General features: G+C 40.9%; 1 protein-coding gene across 1 annotated transcript; it reads left to right on the forward strand.

Annotated features, from left to right (window-relative positions):
- The first annotated feature begins 355 nt into the window (after window positions 1-355).
- On the forward strand, window positions 356-21,676 carry LOC118509697 (homeobox protein goosecoid). Its single transcript, XM_036050765.1, has 5 exons — window positions 356-992; window positions 9,595-9,817; window positions 9,974-10,070; window positions 20,701-20,855; window positions 20,948-21,676. Exons 1-5 carry the CDS (start codon window positions 658-660, stop codon window positions 21,554-21,556), a joined length of 1,419 nt encoding a protein of 472 aa, XP_035906658.1. The 5' UTR covers window positions 356-657; the 3' UTR covers window positions 21,557-21,676.
- The last annotated feature ends 474 nt before the right edge of the window (window positions 21,677-22,150 follow it).

Raw genomic sequence — 22,150 nt, forward strand, 5'->3', positions numbered from 1 at the left:
TTTGTGTCGTTCTTCCCCTGTTGAACGAAGCATCGTCGACTACGCCTCTACGATATGTAATGCACCGATAGCCACGCCTACTAATTGTACGCGTCACATCGATGCCATGTTGAATGAACATGTGCTCAGCCCCATCGAATGAACCACGCCGTCTACGCTATGGAAAAGGAAAAGATGCCGATTGCTATGATGCAAAATAGGAGTGATAGAGTGCGTGAATGTACTATCTTCCGTATCTATCCATCTCTCTCTCTTGTATCTACAATGTCCAGGTATATTTCAGATCGCATCAAACATCCAGTTCGTGGTTGCTTCCGTTTAATGTAGCCATTCAGTTCATTTTAACCACCGAACAGTGTGTATACGTCGACGAACGGAGCTGAAAGAGTCGTTTTCTGCTGTGTATTTACTGCTACAATTCAATGCAATTTTGAGTGTGTGCATTGCCAGGTGTTTCAACACGTGATCCATGTGCACTCGAGCAAGTGGTGCAGTTCTGCCGCCTATATCGATCGATTGTATCCGTAACAGGTCCGTGCATTTGTGATAGAGACTGTGTGATAGTGTTAAAAGATAGAACTGTGTCTTTGAAAACGATTCCTCCATTTTAGTTGTGGTGTACAAGTGAAAGAGCGCACGGCGCAGTGGCTTAGCGTGATGAGCAGCGTTGAGCAACAACAATTGCAGCCGTACAATATGGCCGACACGGATACGCCAGACGCTCCAGCTGGACGTTGTTTAGTGGATAGTGGTGGTGAGATTAACAGTGCAGTGTCCAACGTGGAAGTAGCGTCGGGGTCGGATGTAGTGTGCAGAAGTACCAAAACCAGTAGCAATGCCAATTCCTTCCGGATCGAAGCACTGCTGGCCAGCAAAGAGCACGAAAACACCAACAGCACAGGGACCGACCTGTCGCCGATTCGTTCCAAGACGAGCGCGGTGGATCTGAACGGTGGAGATGGGTTCAACGCCAGCGATGATCGCCACTCAAGGTAGGTTAATCAAAAGTGGAGCTCAGTTCTTGACTAAAATAGCTAAAGGAAAATTAAGTCATAAAGAGGCAACCTCAAATGGAGAAGGTTCATGTAATATGGTCACTGTCCGTTAGAAAACTCATCTCAAACGGCATGGACGTTCCAACGGACGTCCCAAAAGGGAAGTTATCGAGGTGGAAAAAGTTATTTCTATTATAGAATGTAATTACAATTTTTTCTGCGCATTTTCCTTCCATTGCAATAATGAAGCAAATGGGAAAGAGACCAGCCAATACATAAGAGCGCATGGAGTGAGATTAATCGATAGAAAGGGAAGGAAGGATAAGGGAAGCGAGGGGAGGGGGGGAAGAGGAAACCCCATGGCGGAAAGTAAGGGAAGCAAAAAGGTACCTTAACTGTTGGCACTAATTGGTGATTAGAGCTTTTCGCTGGTAGTAAATAATGAGCTTGGAAGCTGTCCGGGTGTTAGTTGATTGGCACAAAATGGCTGCGCATTTACGGGTGTTCCGGTAGCCATGGGTTTTTGTGAGTTATTTGAGTACGGTAGTCTTGACGGTCTGCCTGACGGAATTGTGGAATGTCAGCTCGACTTGATGAACTTTTGTGGCTTATGAATGGATCGCAATTTCGGGCTAAAGTATGATATCATTCCGTGGGGGTCATTGGAAGGTTTATATTTAGAGATTTACTACAAACCATCTATGAGGAACAATCAAAGGTAATCCAGAAAAAAATAATTGTTTAAATTTGTATCAGTATCGCGTATCAAATTGAACAGCACACATACATTTTTATCAAATATATCGATATCTCTGATAAGAAGTACAGACGAACAAGAAGTCAACGAACGATTATTGATGTCGTGTTAAGTATTATTGTATACTCATATGAAGATGGATGAGCTTCTGTATTAATTCCAACGAGCAATATACTATTCAATATTCGCATGATTTTAACTTTTACTATAATTCTTATAGTGTTTAGAGCGATTCGATGGTCGAGGTGGTAGCGGCGGCGGTCTTCACACAGCAGAATTGGATATCGAATCCCTGAATATCGCATTTTGAAATTGTAGTTCTTGTAATTCGTCTTTGCAACAGAGTGATCAGACCAGGTCTTCCGATGGAGATTTTCCCTAACAATTCAATGGGTCGCTGATGAGGTCAGCTAGGAGTTTGGGAAGTCTGGTAGTCCACTATACGATTTTTACATGCACCATCAACTCATGTCATTTAGAATCACCGGTGGGGTTTTGTCTCAGACATAGAACTCATATTTTATATCATAATGTCCATCTTGTCCAGGACTTGTTTTTAAATTTCGATAGAAGCTTCGATCTATCAACAATAAAATCAACTAGCAGTAAATCCCTGGCTCAAAATTAATTAAAAAAATAATTAAAAATTAATCGATACGCCGACTGTACGTAAGAAAAATGCTGAGACAAAGCCAATGAGAAGGTCGTGGTAGGATAAAGTCTTAAGCAGCTTCCACGTAACATAAGGTGGTTTAGGGATGATACATAAAGAATTGCACTGTTATATTTAGTGTCATATGAGCTGGTTCTACCTCGAAGACCAACGCTGCTTTTGCCTCGGCCAACGGACCGCCCTAATTGATTGATAAATAGATGTTAAAGTTGATACATGGTTATTATACTCATGTTGTTTTAGCTAGCTTAATAGAAGTTGTAACTCGTATAATACTTACTTCTTTGTACAACAAGCATTGTGTTGTAACAGGAGTTTGTCCATACCTGACCATCGACAGATAAGCCAAATGACAGTGGCGAGTTAACCGTGCTTAGTATTTAGGGACTAGCTCAATACAGTGTATTATGAACCTAACCTGAACCTGAATAATGACAATGGATATCTACCTACCGACAAAAGCTTATTCATTTGCAAAAACATTATGCAACATTGGAGCGGTCCGGTGGCCGAGGCGATAACGGCGCCGGTCTTCACACGGCAAAACAGGAGCTCAAATCCAATCCAGACCTTCTCCCCGCAAGTAGGGCTGACTACTTTACTACAGGTAAAATTAAGTCACAGAAAGGCAGAAATGGCTGGCCGAGACCTTTAGAGGTTGTAGTGCCTCGCCTTTTCAACGACGACTCCCCTTTGACTTATTACGACTCCCCTTCTCCACACGTCATTAGACGATGATCCTGCTATTTTTAGCAATCTTGACCTATTTCGCCACCTGAGCTGAGCACTTTGCAAGGTTTTTTTTGACAACTTGACCAAATCAATCTGTTCAGTTCAGTTGTATTTCATCATCTGATAGGTACTGATCTGATCACAACAGCAAGGGTGTGTTCCTCCGATAGACCGTTCCAGCTCCATTATTAGTTGTAATCAAGAAGCAGATAGCATGATAGACATATTAAATTATTTACCATTGCCGTTTTTCGATAATTGTGATTTTTAATTAACAAGATTAAAAAACTTCAACCATCAAAACCCATACGGAATGTGGTGTACCCCCCTTCCTATTCCTAATCATAACGATATCATTATCACGCGCATTCGCACGAAGCTCTTCTGACGAAACATGAACGATACGACGAGCGCATGTGTGTGTGTGTCTCCCTCCTGTTAAGTTTATTCGCGTTATCACCAAACCGCATCGAACCCGTTGTGGAGGAGAAGAAGCGCAGCAGCGGGAATGTTGTTGTGGAGCCGTTTAATTACCAAACAGCCAGATAACCGTATCGTACAGATTAATCATCGTGCAGGAAGACAGTAGCAATCACTTACATGACAATTCCAAATTAATTTCCTTACCCACACGCTGATTATGTGGCGCACACGTCAATCAGCAGCCGGTGTGCGACTGTACCGTGCAAACACGGCCCTGTTTGGCGGATAGTTTGATTGGCTTATTATTTCCACACGGCCACACCTGCCTTCCGATATGCAGCGTCTTTGTGTTTCGCCACAGGTTAGGCTAATTAATGAGTCTATTTGATAAGAACGTGTGTGCGACACTAATTGACGATGAAGTGAAGCGGTGCTGCCGCTGCTGCTGCTTATCGTTGCTCATGTGGTGGAACAGATGAAAGGTGAGATTTGTGTGCACTTTTATTGAGCTTTCAGCGATAAAGTTAAGTTGGCCTTTTTATAGAATGGATTCCGTTCCTGTATCACACTGATTTATGATAACCTCAACATAAGTTTGAAGCTATTTAGAGCAATGTATTATTTAATATCTTCTTCGGTCTACTTCTATTTGAAGTCAGTGGTTATGAAATGTAACTTTTAATTACTTTACTTTGCAGAAAAATATTATGCTAAAACACAATATTTTGTAACAAATATTAATTCGGGAAACCGGCAACGCTCCGATGGTAGACAACGGACCGTTCGCCAGTAGTGAGGACTATCCAACTACGTGGTATCATTAAGTCTTTTAAGCCAGAAATGGCAGGCATTAGGCCAAGGCATTAAGCCAGAAATAGCAGTAGACCTTAAGGCGTCTTTAGGCCAAGGAGAGAGAGAGAGATAAATTTGGAAAACATTAATACTTTATTGGCAATATCTGAAGTAGGAATTATGCAAACAAGAGTACAATTGGAGTGTAATTCAAATAAACAAAAAATAAATCATAAACTGTAACTGTAGCTATTAAATTAAATTAAATTGATCTAGATTTATCCATTTCACTTACAGTCTGATAAGCATATAACTTCATCTCTATTATATCAAACCTTAGTGGTTTATTTATTTGATTTGGATTTAAATTCTTCGCGGTTCGATCATTTAGATTCGGTTAAGATAAACTGATTTGTTTATTTTTGTTGTAGTTTAAATAACCAAGGAAGAGATAAACATATTTTATAAATTACGTTAGTAAAGTGCAGCAAAATACAGACACAAGAATAATCCAAGAGGAATAAGTACAGGTTCTGTGATTGAAAACACAGATCGCCTAATTCTACCTCAATTGTTACGGTGAAGTTATAGTAAATCGAATTCTTTTTTTTTTGTTAAAAACAGTTGAAAAATTTAGGGAACCAATTATACCATTGAATCAAGCAAACAATCTGATGTCAACAAACAGATGTTGATGCATTGTTTTTGGGCGATTATGTTCCAAACATATACCAATATACAGTGCCAGACAATAAAATAAGACCACTGCTATATCTTTGATACTTCTTCAGAGCATAATCATACTAGAAGTTCATTAAATTCTTAGCTCACAATCGTTTTTTTTTATTGACTCAATGATATGATCGACAATTATTTGAAAATCGGAATCATAATCTCGATGTTATGTGTGTGTGTTAATATGTGGTCTCATTCTTTTGACCATCACTGTACATAAAATAGTAAAAAAAAAAAAAATAATCATCTATTTTTTTATTCATAAGGACGGCCTAATCAATCAAACTTAAACTTTACAGGGTTTTTCAGTTGATAAGGCAATAGCATCTATTTTTATGGCAGGCTTCAGATGGGATTTAGATGGAATGGCACACAAAGCTAGTTAATATGGATACGTCTTCATATGAGAGGGGATATCAAATACCTTTAATCGTGAAGTCCTCAGATGATTTTGTCATAGTAGCCGTTGATATGCGTGCAATATCAATGGCTGCTGTGAGAATATTGCGATGGAAAAATTAGCCACTGCATACGCTTTTACTATATATTTGAACATTTACATTTGATTTCATATACAAAGATATTGTTTTGTACGTCACTGTCACTATTTAACAATTAAAGTAAAAACCAAACCATTAGGAATCCTCATATATAAATTAATAAAAGAGTTTAGGAACAACAGCCAATTCTTCAGATAAAGATGAAGCTAAATTTATGATACTATAGTCAACATTAAGTAATAAAAATATGAGAAGGACATAAAATTGTATAAATGTTACAAAAAAGTTACTAAAGAAAGTGATAACGCTGAGTTTCAAATGTAAAGCAATATTTACTGCCTTTGTTCGTTCTTGTGCTACTCGCTATTAGTCCTTGCTTATCGATTTGTGATTGCTCATTTCAATTTAGCTTCAAACATTATCCACTTTAACTTATCTTTATCGTGTATCATAAAGTACTTCAAAACATAAAGCAATTAAACTGTTTCTAAATAATCAATATTCTCCTTCTAGAATTATTTACAAGCTCAACTAGATTTTCAAACATCTTGAAATTTGATTCCAAACACCCAAAGACGATTGTTGTATGTGATTTAATCTGGCTTATGGTCGTGTCTGGCGCACAAATATATATCATTCCTTCGACTCATTCGTCTGTACATGTCATGTCAACAATTTATGTTTGTAGTCATTTTGCCATCATCCCTTGCGAATCCTACAAATCAGTATAACCCATCACGCGTAGCCTTACCGTACCGATCGCTGCACATCAGCAGCCTTAGCTAGCAGCAGCAAAGGAAAAATGGTTCTCCTGGGGATCCTGGGGAGTCGAATTCAACCAACAAACAGTCCAACAAATCATTGCGCAATAAAACGATACATGCGCATTTGTGATTGTGTGCTTCGATGCTTGATTACGTTTCGCTGCTGGGAAGGTGGTAGGAAGCTTCCGGAAGCCAGCCAGCCAGCCACCCAGAGGAAGCTCCCGCAACAGACAATGGTCCTCGTTATGTACGTGCGTTGGCGTATATGGTTGTGGGGCCCTCCCTTTCGATATCCAATACGGTCTCGGCAAGAAATTTGCTGGCAGCCGAGACTCAGCGGCACATAAGATGCAGCGCGAGTGTTGCGATTCTCTCGTTCGTTCGTTTCGATGTCGGAGTTTTGGGCATCAAGACGCCACTCGGGTTGGATGGCTTGGGATGAGGACCGCTCGTTTGTAGTGTGTCGTGCTCGTGTCGAGCTTTCTATATTTCATTTGCCAATCAACAATTGTTTTTGGCTTCACGAGCAGGGGCCGTTTCGTACTCGTCTCGGGTGACATGACGGAGGCTGTATCGATGGTAATTGGATCCGATGTGTTGTGTTTGTGTATTGGGGTGCCCTTGGGGAGAGAAAGCGAGACACACACACACACACTCGAGATGTGATTTCGAGATTTGGCTAATGTGTTTCGGGTTTAAATTTTATGCTCCACACAATCGAAGCCTATCGGGCCTATCGGAGCGTGGCAAACGCAATCAGACATTTTCCTCGATTTGTTTGTGTTGTGCCAAGTATCGCAAACGTAAACCAACGAACCTGAAGATGGTGGGAGGGGGGGGGGTGGTTTGTGGGCTTATGTTTTGGGAAGCATATCCACATACAGAAGAGGGATAAATCTTATTTAATCTGTTTTTGTTCGTGATCAGTATTTATGAAGCACTGCTTTAATGGCAAGTATGCAATCGGATGATCGGCTAATGTAAACTGATTTTTCTACTTATATTGTGCCTTTTTTGTGTAAAAAGGTCCCCTACATAGTAGTTTAAAGCTTGGATCACTTACTCTTACTTATAGTTACTTTTCTCATGAAGCAACTCCATTCTTCTGATCAAATGCGCCCTACCCCGAACCGATCACGAATTTATTTTACAACTTTGATAGGAATGTCAACGCGTATCGCGGATACCTCACACGCGACCAGTACAAATAGACAGCAACCTTTGGCTGTTATCAAAAGAACGCTATCTAGTGCGCGGTGGTAGCTACGCAGCTGGTACGGGGGACAGTATGACCGTGATTTTCTTGTAATGTTGTTGGGCGCTATCACGGTGCGCTATAATTGTGTCACCGATTGGATGACCAGATTTGATTTGATTGACCACGGCAACTAATTTTGTTACAACGATTGTGTGACCCCTTGTGGAGAACGGTTGGGAAGGGTTTTTCATTGCAATGTGCGATATGGAAGGTGTTTGAATTGGAGAGTGAGTTTTTCTTTTCAATTATTGCTGAACTCTTGTGGACATTAAATTAAGACTCTTCTTAAATGATTTTTTTTGTTCATGACTACTTGTGAAAAGGAGAAGATTAAACGAGCATCGAGCTACACTAGGGCGATACTTACATGAGACATCCGTTACTGCTCATTAGACTTAGCTTAAATTTAACCCAAGCATTTTAAAAGATGTCCACAAGATATTACTTTAAGAGATACAAGAGCTCCACTATGTTTTAACAAACTTCTCAGACTGCAGGACTGCAGGATTATCCTTTCTGCCTAATAACATGGCTAGTATTCATGAAGGTATCTTATTGGAAGCAACGTCATGGTCAAGCATACTGTCCTTTGTTTCACGGACATTTGCTGCAGATTATTAAACAAAACATGTTGTCGCCCTCGTTGGTCTAAATGCTGGGCCTCCAAATGCTAAAATTCATATTGATTGTTAAATTGTGATGTTGACTCATATCTGCCAAATTTTGATCGTATCAAAGTTTTATAAGAATGTCACATTAGCTAGACCTTTTGGGATGGTTTGGTGACCGAGGCGATTCACATGGCCAGGATTGGGTGTCAAATCCCCGTACGTTGGACTGACTATCCGGCTACGGGTGTAGTCAAGTCACGGAAAGCCATAAATGGTAAACCAAGACCTCTTGAAGTTGTAGAGATATGAGAGAGAAAGAGAGAAGATATTATTACCAGTGGCGGATCAAGGTCTTTGGATGCCCCGAGCCGAATAGCAGATGAGATCCTCTAATTGTGACTCGTTTGTGAGTAAGACCAACAGGACTTTTCTCGTCGACCAGGCCCCCATAACTGCTGAGGCCCCGAGCGGTCGCTTCTTCCGTTTCTAGGTTAATCCACCACTGATTATTACATTTCTGAAGTCACAATAAAAGCGCTTGGTGTCTAATCTAATATAATATGTGACGTCTTTTCTAACGTAATATGTGGCATCAGATGAGGTGGTTATCAAACCATCTTAGCTTAGATATATAAATCTAATTTTTTATAATATGTTTTAAGCAATAATCGTCTCGATTCGATCTCGATGTTTTTTTCGAATGGCAACAATATCATGGACGGAATGGGCAGTCGCCGAAGGTTTCGTCTAAGCAGCTTTGTCGAATAAACCTCGTGTAACGGAGTCTTGTGAAAGAGGACCCAGTGAAGAGTGGTGGATCAAGGACTTTGGAGACCCCGAGCGGAATGGCAGAAGTGGCCTGTCTAATTGTGACGCGTGATTCGTGACGAGGGCCCCGTAATCGGCGAGCGGCCGCTCCCACCGCTCCTAGGTTGATCCACCACTGATCGTGCAAGGGACTCAGTCTATCGAAGAGGACCTGAGACATAACTTTTCAAACTTTTTTTCTGGTTCAAATACTCCACGGAATTATATAGCTTCTGTCTCTAGAACTATTGGCCAAGGTCAAAGATTATTTTTTAGCAGATCCTTCCCGCATTGGAATTCGCTATTTCTGTAGTTTTATTTAGTTCAACGTAAATCTTTTTGATCCTTTTCCTTATCAAAGGGGATAGAAGTGAAAAAGACTGTACCTAAATATCGAGATTCACTTCACGTTCACCATTGCAAACATTTTATTCAAAGTATTCGTATTGATCGATATCCATTTTCCAAGAATATAAACCAAGAAATAAAACCTCTCAAAGTGTAAAGCGTTAACATAAATGTCCTTATTTACCACCTTTCGTTCCAGATCCGAATCCACCTTCTCCTCTGACTCGTGCTCATCGATCAACCCGGGCAGCGTGGAACCGCAGGACATAGACGACTGTGCGATGAATCCGATGGCAAAATCGTCCTCGCCCAACCACCACGACTATCTGCCGTTCTACAATCTCTGCCCATCGCAGGTGATCTTCACCTCGAACGCATCCACCTTCGACACACATCCTGCCGTGTGTAACAAAAGCATACCGGTAGGTTTGGGCTTGCCCACATATTCCCTGCTTCACAGCACCGCAAAAATAATTATGCAAATCGTGCATGCGCCTTCGCACATTATGATAATAGCTACACGACGATAACGACGGTTCTTTCTTTCTGCGCTTCCCACGTTTCGTTCCAACGGGCAGGTCGACGCTGGGAATCGGTTCCATTTCATGCAGCTACCTCAGCTAGAGCTTCTAAGGCACCACAACATCTACTATCCTCGAATCACGGAGCTTACAGGTACGGATAGCATTACAGAGCTATGTGCTCGGCGTTACATACATATATGTGATTTTATGCGAAATGTAGACGGTCGGGACTGTCGGTTGTTACCATCTCCTAGCGGACGAATTGATTTAGCAAATCATTTTGAGCGTTGTGATTTGCTTTCATTTTTATTTTATGAAGGAATGATGATATGCACACATGGTAAATCTCGACAGAGCTATAAATCTGTTGTTAAAACTGCTGAAGAGGAAAAAGGTGCCTTTTCTAGATACGGTTTTTCCATATAAGCAGACATATCCTATGCAAATATGCTTGCCCATGCAAGACCATAAGAAATGCCTTTTTATTGTTAAGGCTTACATGTATTTGCAAGACTCTGCACAGCACTGATTGGATGATAAGATACTGTGCTAGTTGAAAGGATGCAGAAGCTAAGAATAGTAACAATCGGTGACCTTCAGGGAATTTATAATCCAAGAACTATGTGATCTTGTGATTGGAATCTTGACACCATCTAGCCCTTACACCTGAAGAAATATAAGCAAATCAGCAGCAATTGTAGAGGTATTATCCTATTCAATAGCGCCTGCAAGACTCTCTCCCTGATAGTACAACATCTACTAGGGCCATTATTCGAAGCGATAGTTGGAAACTATCAGAGAGGACTTCATAACGTAAAGTCAAACCGTAGACCTGATCTACACCATGCGGTAATTCTTGGAGTAGATGGCGAAGCGACAGTCATCTTCAACAGCACTCATCTCCTATCTCTCACCTATCTGTCGTATCTCTTATCTCTTAATCGATTTTAAAGCCGCATATGACAGCATAGCCAGGGTAAAACTATACGTCGCAATGAACTCCATTGAAATGCCAGCCATACTTACCAGGTCTATAAGAATGATGATGACTAACATTACTTTTCCGATGAAGGGGAAAGAGCCTACTCAAGGACGATGGGCTAACCTGTCTTATCCTCAACCTGGCATTAAAGAGGGCTCCTCTCGGTGGCAGAAACTCTGGAGACGTCATTCCAAATCCTGCTATACGCTTATGAAAGAGATAATGAGGCCTTCTTCCTAGCAAGACAAACCTAGGATTAAGCAAAATCTTAAATGGTGGTGGCACTATCAGAGGCTGATGCTGATTCGTTTTGAGGTGATGTATAGCTGGTGATTGCATCTTTGAAAACGTTCTAAACTTCGCTTTCGTCATTCGTCAACATAACTTGAACTTTATAGGACATTTATAGTGACAGTACTCTACTTCTAGACTTCTGAGGCTTCTGAGAAATAGATTCTGTCTCTGACAATATAAGAGTCGCTACAATCTTACGATGATCGCTTCATCGAGGCAGACTAATCGAACTCCGGTGGGTTTGGTCCTGTCATGAGAATGATACCAGACAACCACAGCCCGTAAACTCTTTTTAGGTGTGGTAGGCCCAAATTGAGATAAAATTGGCGATGATATTGAATTGGCAAACGCTTTAGGTGCTTAGAATCGCAAAAATTCTCAATTGTCGGTATTAATGGCTATTAAAACGAGCAAGAGTCCCTTAATTTCCAGGTATCCCATGTTAGACAAAAGACCCTGTATCTAATTGACAGAAAAATATTTCACTCTTCAATTTTATACAATTCAATTGATTAAATGCACACACGAAACGATGCCATAAGCGATTGCCAAATGTCAACTCTTCCAGCAAATCGACGACGCAACAACGCATTGTTTCTGATTCCGAATTCCGAAACCAGCACCAAGAGCGCGCTCCTTCGTCCTCAGCCCATCCCATTAACTCCAGCTAATCCTGTAACGCAATCAGGCACGCTTGCGAAACGAAACAACGACGTTGATATTATTTGCATTGCCGATTTGTCGGTGCTCCGTCCATCCATCCTTTTTTTTTTTTCTTCTTTTGGTTGTCGTTGCGTCTTCACGCCATCCTTTCGCCAAACGAGTGCGCAAAAAAGTTGAGTGATTGATTTTACACTGTGTTGAGGGTAAAGAAATCGAGTTATCTCCGAATTTGTTAGCATGATTCCAAACAACGCCAACGCAAACAGCGGGCAGGCACACGCTGCCGGAATTGATATTCACTGTCGTTGACACCAGCAAACCACCCGTTCGGGGGGGTACTGTAGAGTTGTTGTTGACATGGATGCTGTGTTTGTGTGTGTGTGTTTTTTTTTTTGTATTTGTAGTTTCATCTTCAAAATAGATGACATACACACACACTCGAGAGAGAGAGAGAGAGAGAGAGAGAGAAAGAGTAAGGGAGACAATCGTAGGTCAAAGCCTACTTCAACAATCAGGCTAGTGGGCTGGAAAAAACGGTTTCCGTGGGGTTGACTGTTTTTTGCTCCCAAATGGCTTGAGAGAAGAAGAAAAAAAACGAAACGATCGGCCGGAGGTTTTGTTTGGGGAGTCTGGTTGTGTCGTTTGGGCGGCACGTAATGTTGTGATTGCAAATTTGATGCCAGCTCATTGGTATGCTTGTGCAAAGAGAGCAAAAGCATGCCGCCCGTGCATTGAAACAATGCGGCTGAAATATATGTGTGTAATGGTGTAATTTTTGTTTCGATCGTGGTTTTTTATTCCGTTCATTATCGATGTATCACGTTTTTTCCTATTTGATTTGTTTGTTTTCGGATGGCACCCAAGCATGGAAGGATTTTTTTTGTTGTAATATTCGACTACGGCCAAAGCCTTGTTCAAATACGTACTCTGTTTTGTTGAGAGATTTCATAGACTTTCTGCATGATTATAGCTGAAGTTTAAGGATGTCACCCTTTTCTACCCTCTAAAGAAAATTTAATAAGTCTAAAGTTTGCTTTCCTTTTGTTCATTTTTCCGGGTTGTCAATAAAGTTGAGGAACTTAGTAATAGTTTGCAATCAGTTTTGAACACTAATTTTTTTTCACGGATATATCATGAGGCATATCAAGGCCTTCAGAGGTCCTTGAAGCTGTAAGTAGTGCTCAACAAGGCCCCTTATGGTCTAAGACACGTGACGGAAGAGAGATCCTAATATTTCTGGCCCTCTTAGAGATGGGATAGGATAAGACAAGACCCATTCGGTGATGTTCCTTCAATTAGGTCCCTTCAAAGGTTCAGTGGTCGTCAATGATGCCAATACATATTTTCGTCGAATAATAATTAAACAATAGATTAATGTGAGATACTGAGGTCAGAAAAAACTAAATGAATTTAATTTTGTCTGATTCCTTTTTTTAAGAAGTGTTCTACAAAAAAAAAATCATATCATAGGCCTCGCGTTACGCTCATCGGCAGCAGGATCTTTGTCACAACGACCATTATCAAGCTCATTTTGAATGATTATCTTTGGTTTAAAAATAAGCGGCTTCAACTGGAGTTTTTGTACAGCAATACATATTTGCCCAGAATTTTGCCAAAACTCGAAGCTTTTCATTAGCTTCTGGATGTATTTAACGGCCTTAGAAAACCTTTGAATGGCCAGGATCTGTTAAATAAATCTATTTGCACCAGGAGGGAACGGATGTTTTAAAAGTGAGGCCTTATCTTCATATATCCTAACGTGGTTCCTTAAAGTCGTCAAACCTGATATAAATAACGCTGGCGGAATTCTTGAATAGAGGATCATCGCATAGAAAATAGTTAAAGTCAGGTCAAATATAGCTTAACATATTCTCGGAATTTAGTAACAATTATTATAAATTTTTATTCGATCTTTCACCATTTGGCTTGTTAAAGCTAATACTTCTTCGTTGTCACTGTATTCTGTAAAGGTCTATATGCCTGCCATTTCTGGCTATCTGGAAGCCGAGAAGGCGGTCTGGATAGGAGTTTTTCTCGGGTCAAAGTACAACCCGCTAATTAACAATATAATTTAATTATACTTCGATTTTTGTTCCGAGAAGTTTGCTGAATTCTGGCCTACGTCCTTAAACCGAGGATTTTTTGGCGACGATCACAATAATGTCCTTGCTGTTGAGCTTTGGAAAGGTTCGATTTTCATATAGTAATTCTTTCCTTTGCAAGTCTTCCTTCTCCTTCTTTATAGTAGTTAAATAATGTGTGCAAGCTTATTTTTCCACAATGTAATTTTCAATACTGATGTTTTTCCTTCAACGCATTTCAGTTTCGTTAGCAAAGTAAAGATTTTACCCAAATCGGGACTGTTGCTAAATCGCGCAACACACATGCATATGGAAAAAACTGATTTTCCCCGGAAAACTGCCTCTTTCACCATAATATATGCATTGGCAAGCTATACATCTGTACATCAGCCACACATGTCGTATGGTTTTCCATTCACAACTCACCCGTCGTAATTCACACTAATTGATTCCGATTAATCGCACCCCGATAAATCCGCGGCAAAGGGCCGTAGGGATTGAACCAGTCTGCGTAACACCAACGAACGAATAAAAAATCAACAAATACAAACGGAAAACTATAAACACTATTTCCCAAGCCCCCTAACCGGTATATGCACATGTGCCAGCCGTCGCGTCTTATGCAGCAAGTGAAAAGTGGCAGGTTTGCGTGAAAATCATCGCCAACTAGATTATCGCGCACAGAGCCCAAACAAACATCCACTTCGCTAATCACCGCCAATCACCGGAGGGCGAGGGATAGTTGGACGCTTACTGCTGCCGCTGCCGGTGGTGGTTGCTCCGAAATTTCAACCATAAGGTGTTGCGATCTTTGCGGTGGTACGCAATGGAACGGTGCGAATACCATCCCTTTGAAGGGTGAGTAAAAATTCACCCGCAAAGCGAACGAACAAGCGAGAGGGAAAAAGGTTTTCCAACCAAAAAAAACGAGGCAAAACGACCCCGGATAAGCAAGTGCGGTGAAAAACCTGCTCGAAAGAGCGAACATGCTTTAGTGACGGTGGGTTTTCTTCGGGCTGGGCTGATCCCTCGCTGACAATCCCCAACAATCAGGGGAAACTTAAACGACCACTTGGTCTTTTATTGTCGCCCATTTAGCATCATCGTTTGTGTCACAGGCAAGTAGCTAATGTAGGTGGGGTGAGTTGATAAGTTTGTAGAGCGATGTAGAGCGATATTGCGCGTTCACAAGTTACAGTGACGGGCGAAACAGAGTCTTCCTTGACACTGTAATGGATTTTGGGAAGCCTAGTAAAAATCGACACAATTATGACCACTAATTGCTTTATCTACACTCTGTGTAAAAATATGGAGATTTACTTAATGAAACAGGATCTCGAAAACGACCCTTAGCATCTGAACAGATAATTAAAAAAAGCTAATTAATATAATCAGACCTTATTTCAATAGAGAACTTCTTTATTGGACTATTCTTAATGCAAGAATTAACAACATTGATGTTATGAATATAAAATATAATATTTTAGTGCCTTGGAGCACCACAGGAAAAAAAATGGACGAGCAACACCTAATACGAATTCTAGTAGAAAGCATTCCCAATCATAAAGAGTACAGGAGCAAGTTTGATAAACAGCTATATTCCTTGAGCCTAACTGAAGTGGGCACTTTAAACCACGATGGCGCATTTTAACAATAAAAATTGAACTGTTTTACGAATATTTATTTTATCTAACTATTTACGATTTGTTCTTACGGCTAATAAACCTTATTTTTAGCAATACGGCCAGGCCGTTCTTTATAAATAAATTAGCTTATTCTTGCTTATTAAGTAACAACAACAAGAACATAAAATATACAAAAACTAAATCATTTTTAAACAAAATAAATAGTAACAAAGGATAATACAGTGTCAAGCCGTCATAATCAAACTTGAATAAATAGCTGAAAATTTAAAAAATATCAACTCGGCTCTCGTTTTTGCCGGTCACTGTATAAGAAAAGTTTACACGATACTATTTAATTTACTAATGATAATACGATAATCAAATAATATCATAACACTATACCGTTCCATAGAATTATTTTCTATGTATTTTCTAGCTTTTAATAAAATTTTGTTTTGAATAATTTATTAAATAATTTATTTTAAAATGTAATATTAAATAAAAAATATTTTACTTTTTTGTTTATTAGTTTTGTTCACTATAAAACTGTTCGAGATTTAGATAAACGGCCTGACTGTTATCACTAGAATAAAAAAAAAACTGTTCGAGATTAATTGAATAGCATAAATTAGTTATTCCAAGAACTTATGCTTTCGTAGCCCTGTGAGACAATCCTGAATCCCTCAAAGTCTCTCGATAACCTGCAAACACACACACTCACACGCACGCACGTTCCTACCACACAAGGGTGAAAATCGGTTCCTACCAGGTTCCTCCCGGCTCGAGTAGAGCAGGGCGCACAAAGTAAATACTTTCGGTTTCAATAATTTGATTGCAGTTAACTAGGGTCACTAATCTTTCCCCGGGTTGCCGGGAACGAACGGTTTTGCGCCCTGTGCTCATTTACGCGCCACGACGCTCTTTGATTGCACAACGCGCAAACACACAAACACAGGCACACACACACACACACAAGGCAGGGCAGGAAGGAGAAAAAAAAATGCCGGTATCACCGTAGCCGTTTAACGCCCTTCCTATTAGGGACGATAGCAATCAAATTAAACAAATTAACTTTGTACAATGACATCTGTTCTATTTACTCTGCACGCTGATAGCGTCGGCCGGGCGCGAGGGGCGAATCGATCGAGGGTCCTGCTCTTACCACCGTATCGAAGCACCGTATTCCGCCCCTCCAGACCCTTGGGCCGTTGGTTTGTGATTTATGCGGCCCTTTTTGCTGCCTACACGATTCCGAAACCGGGGACTCATCGTGCCGGTGAGCGTAGCATCAAAAATTGCTCGCATATGTGCTAACAGACAAATTACTGATCATCTGATTAGGTACTAATTGAATTATATTCATGGGTTTTCCAAGGGAGCGGTGGGAGGAGGAGAATGCGGAGAACGGGCCACAGCTTCCTCCTCCCTGGTCACACCGCCCTTCCCTGCCGTTATCGAATGCCTGCAAATTCGGTCTGCGCCAATTAACAGCAGGGGCGCTCCTAAGTGTTTACAATCAATTTGATAATTTGATAAATAAATGCCAGTCCTTCGGGAACTGTCCCCACACTCTCCAATCCCCGACCGGTGGGTTGGAAAATGAGCTCCCAATGGCTTCCCGATGGGGATGGAACTTAGTTGCTTCGAACTGTGCACTTTGCCAATGGTTGCCAATCTGCACACGTTGCACACTCCCGCAGGATGAAGTGTGTGTGTGTAAGTGTTTGTTTGCAGCGAATCGATTAGAGTGATTCGATATCAGCGTGTGTGTGTGTAAAATGGTTAGTAGTTGGTGTAGTTGGCCGCTGAGCAGTTTGAGCGTGATATCATTTAACACTTCATGAGTTGAATTAATTATACGGCCGTGGGTGACGCGCTAAAGGGAAGCGTACATATTTAAACAGAGCAGAGCAAATTGATGAAACAGGCTAAAAGAAGCTATATGCGGAATGTTGATTTTAAAATAGTATTAGCTGTAAATTGTAATTTGTAAGCTAATCGGACAAAGTACTTACTTTTACTTAGCTAGTTTAATACGTTGCTTTGAATCTAATTTCTTAAAACGGCTGTAACCTTCTTCTTCTTATTTCAAGCTGCGTTTACAATTGTAATAAATTACTTTCTAAAAGAATGAATGTTCTTCTTGCTTGGCACTGCAATACAACCTCGAAGGGATCTTGGCCTGCCATTTCTGCCTTTATGTGGCATGATTTTACCCGTAGCAATGTAGTCTGCCCTGTGTACGGGGAAGGCGGTCTGGATTGGATTTGAACGTCGGTCTTGTCGTGTGAAGACTGGCGCCGTTATCGCCTCAGCCACCGGACCGCCGCGATGTTACACGATGTTACAAAATTGAATTCTATCTGTTCTAAACTATAATCTGAAGACTATTATTAAACTTTGTCTTTTTGGGACTTTTAGGCAAGCTCTCAAAGCCTCTGCCTCTTATTTTCATTATAAAGCTCTTGATTTGAAAATCGGAATACCGTGGAACAGCGCAATTACTCAACTCTGTGATCGATTTTCCCTGCTTTCGTTTTTGTCCGTTTTTTACCCATTTTTGACCAGTTTCTATAAGAAACCTTTATGAATGGGTACATGAACAAAGAATCATCGTCCATAAAGTTGAGCGATTGTTCGATTTGAAGGTGTCTTTGGCATATGAGGCACTGTATGTTTTCCTTTGTGAAAGATACAGAACAATTTTAAATTATATCTTGATAATCTTGATGGAATTCGAGATGAGTTTTAGAAAGAAGGTGTTTTCGTGATTGTAGAACTTTTAGGAATTTAAATGTGCTACAGTTTGGCAAGAAGACAATCAGAGGAAGTAGACAGGAATTTGCATGAAATTTGATCTAAAGTTGTGTAAAGGTTTCTTAGGTTAACTCAATCCTTGGAAGCACCATAAACTGATCACAGAGATCGGTTGATATTAGAAATCCAAAGACCATTCACCAAGAACGAGCAAACTTCAGCTAGTGCCGTCGGATTTTCGGTCGTTTCAATTTTGAAACATTTTAGGTTTGGATGAGGCTGTAAGTGTCGTATTTGGGAAGTAATGAATTAGAAATTAGAGTAGTAAACCATTAGATATCGATTTGCAAAATGATAGCAAATTAGTCCGATACTTTACTTCAATTTATCATAGTTTTTTTACTCATCAGAAACCTGGCCCTGCCGCATTGCTTAAAGCTAATTTTCAAAGAAGAGTACAATGATACGTTGATTTGTAGACACTTTCCTCTTCAAATCCTGAACCTTTTCTCGGGTAAACCCGGATGAAATTCATGGTAGTAGGTTTCAAGTTCAAGTGGGGCGGTCCGGTGGCCGAGGCGACAGCGGCACCGGTCTTCACACGGCAGGGCCGGGGTACAAATCCCATCCAGACCGCCTACGTAAGGCTGACTACTTTTCTACGGGTACAATTAAGTCACAGAAAGCCAGAAATTGGCAGGCCGAGACCTCTCGAGGTTGTAGTGCCAAAGAAGAAGAAGAAGGTTCAAGTTTTATTTATTAAGTTTAATTTGGACCTTCAGAGCGATCGAGTTGCTAGTCCCTCTTGAATATAGAATAAGTAACAAATGTCCTCGGATAGTTGTTTTTCCAACGTAGTTTGGTCGCTCCTGCAGTTAGTAAAGAGTCTTGACGACGCATCCTCAGTCTAAAACATATTTTTCACAAGTGCTGTAAGTCGCTAGTTATTGGACTTTTCTGTCTCAGATATATACTGTGTATTTTAGATAATAATTTCCATATTTTTCTAGATATTCTTCGGCTAATATACCGTATTGCTGCTTCTTCTGAGTCCAAGTTTAACAACAGTAAAGCCACGACAAGTCGCTGGGGACGATAAAAACCTCATATTTCCACGTCAGATTTTGCAAACACGACTCTTCAAGTAAAACACTGTTGAGAAGTCGCAATATGTCCTTTTGACTTCATTTAGACGTAATAGTTAAACTCGAAGCAGTTATAATTTATCGTCAGGACCCTCAGAGGTGCCTTACTAGCTTCAACTTCTTCGTCCAGGGATAATATTTATTGAGCAATTGTTCAACTGCAGTTCCACGACTGATTAGGCTTTAGCTGCTCCAAATCAATCGATAATGCAGATTGATAACGCGTGAACTCAAGTAGGCATAATACACGGCATGGAAAATATTAAAATAAATATAAAATCGTCTCTCCCATGTTGCACAGAGGCAGTTGTTTAAAAGCTATATACTTAACATTTGTGAAATAGTAATAAAAAAACAACAACTGTCTTGAGCTTTTGCATCTGATGTGTATGTTGCAAGTGCATCAAACTTCCTTTTTTGCGGTAAACGGTATGTTAAAATTATGTCCTTAGAGTAAATGTCTTTGCTTCGCACAACAAAAGAACTAACCGCACAATACTATGGCCAAATGGCTTTATGTACTGCACATGCACAAGCGCAGTCTGAATGGATCATTTCGATTGTCTTCCGTCCCGAATGAAGTGGGTGTGGCCGAACGGATGGCCAGGGCGCAATCTCCAGACTGCATTCGGATGCGAATGCATCGCGTTATGCATGTACTATGGCGATGGTAATTGCTCGTTGGTGATAGCAATTTATAGTAAAATTCCAACTGGCCTGTGTGTTATGGTAAGTTTGGAAAACAATTAAAAAAACAAAGTTGAATAAATATATGCGAAACTTGTAGCTGATTAAATATTTTATAGATTGGTATCGTGCTTCAATTTAAAACCACAATAATGCTACAGATAAGCTCAACACAGCTTTAATGTTGTCCTTCTGCTCTTATCCTTCAGCCGACCATTAGAGACACTTTTTTCACCTCCACTAACAGTTCTACAGCATTATAAAGTGATTATCGTTCCATTTGAACACTCCACATTAACAGTGCATTAACAGGGCCGTACTGCCCCAAACCCTCTGGCAAATACTGTGCCGCACACATAACTGCTGACTGGCTGGCTGGCTGGCTGGTCGGCCATTTTAATGTGCAAACAAAATTAGTCCAAAAGCATTAGAGGGCAGAGCGAGTGGTAGATAGTGAAAACAGCAAACTAAATGACTTTTACGCTGCGATGTTTCTATTTGCGCTCATTTCTGTTTTTAACGCTCGCCCCGTTTGTTTGATTTGCAGGACAAAATTCAGTATACGGAAAAGCGCGACGGCCCCGGACGGCGTTCACCTCCCAGCAGCTGCTCGAGCTGGAAAAGCAGTTTAAGGTCAGCAAATATTTGTCCCGCCCGAAGCGGTACGAGGTGGCCAACAATTTACTTCTCTCTGAAACACAGGTAAGCCAGCATAAAGACCGGCTGACGGTGAGACATTTAAGAGTCTCTTGTGCTAATAATGTTAAGTATTATTTCTATCTGCTTTCCTGTAGGTTAAAATTTGGTTTCAAAATCGGCGTATGAAGTGGAAACGGTCTCGGAAGGTGAATGAGTCGAAAAAGTACAGCAGCAATGCTGGCAGCGGCGGCTCCAGCAATAACAACAACACCGCCACCGCCAACAGTAGCAGCAATGGCAGCAGCAGCAGCAGCAGCAGTAACAGTAGCGGTAGTAACATTAGTAACCATAGTAACGGTACGCTTGGGTCGAGTAGCGTTACCGCTAGTAACGGCTCACAGAACGGTACCAATGGCGGTGGTTCACTGTTGCTCGCCGGTGCCAATAAAACTTCCAACGACCATCACCACCATCCGTGCAATCGAACGGCGGGCGATCCGGGCCGAGGTAACGACGGTCCGGGTGGGCTGACGGCAGTGAGCAAACTGTCCTGCATGCTGGACCATCCGAAGGATCCGAAGCGTGACAGTAGTAACGGTGCCGGCAAACAGCACGCGACGGCCGCCCTGTTCGTCAGCAATCAGCCGTTTCAGACGGTGGTCGGTGGTGGTGCGACCAGTCCCAGCGATCTCGTTGGCGTCGGACCGGCCCTGTTTGCATGTGATCCACCGAATGGTTTAAGTTTTCGGCCTTATGTAACGTAAGCGAAGGGATGGTGACACAAGGAAAAATGAAAGGACGAACGTATAAGCCCAACAGGAACCTCTGTGGTGGTGTGTGGGGAGCATTGGGCCACCGGGAATGTTGGGAACACGCTCAAAACCCCCCCCCCCCCCCCCCCGTTTTGGATAGGTCGGATTAAGTTAGATGTGGGATAAATAAAAGCACGATTGGAAACCACTTACTTGTGTTGTAGTCGTTGAGCTGAGGACGGATTAACAAACGGTAACGATCCGGTTCCGGACATGGGATAGTGGATTTATTTGTCAAATGGTAAGTACCGATTGAGGTTTATTGAGAATGGTTCGAATACTGTCATTGAAAGTTGACATATTGTATTGAGTAACTCATCCATAGCAGAGCAAGAATAGCTTTATTGAAAATATTTACTTAAAAATCATTTTCGATAAGTTTATTCAGCATTTGTTTGTTGCTGGGCTTCATGTCATTCGTATTACGATTTGAGCTTTACTTATCAATACATCAATACATTTAATACTTAGCTTTTCGTTGCAATTTTTTTAGGCACAAATTTTTATCATCATTTATATTAAAATTGGTTTAGAAGTATGATAATT

This window comes from Anopheles stephensi, chromosome 3, assembly GCF_013141755.1.
Source record: "Anopheles stephensi strain Indian chromosome 3, UCI_ANSTEP_V1.0, whole genome shotgun sequence".
Lineage (NCBI taxonomy): Eukaryota > Metazoa > Arthropoda > Insecta > Diptera > Culicidae > Anopheles > Anopheles stephensi.

Bases quoted from the DNA above. Each gene is read 5' to 3' on its own strand.
- LOC118509697 (XM_036050765.1), top strand. From the start codon at position 658: ATGAGCAGCGTTGAGCAACAACAATTGCAGCCGTACAATATGGCCGAC. The intron at 993-9,594 runs GTAGGTTAATCA...CTTTCGTTCCAG, and splicing joins AGCGATGATCGCCACTCAAG to ATCCGAATCCACCTTCTCCT. The intron at 10,071-20,700 runs GTACGGATAGCA...TTTGATTTGCAG, and splicing joins TCGAATCACGGAGCTTACAG to GACAAAATTCAGTATACGGA.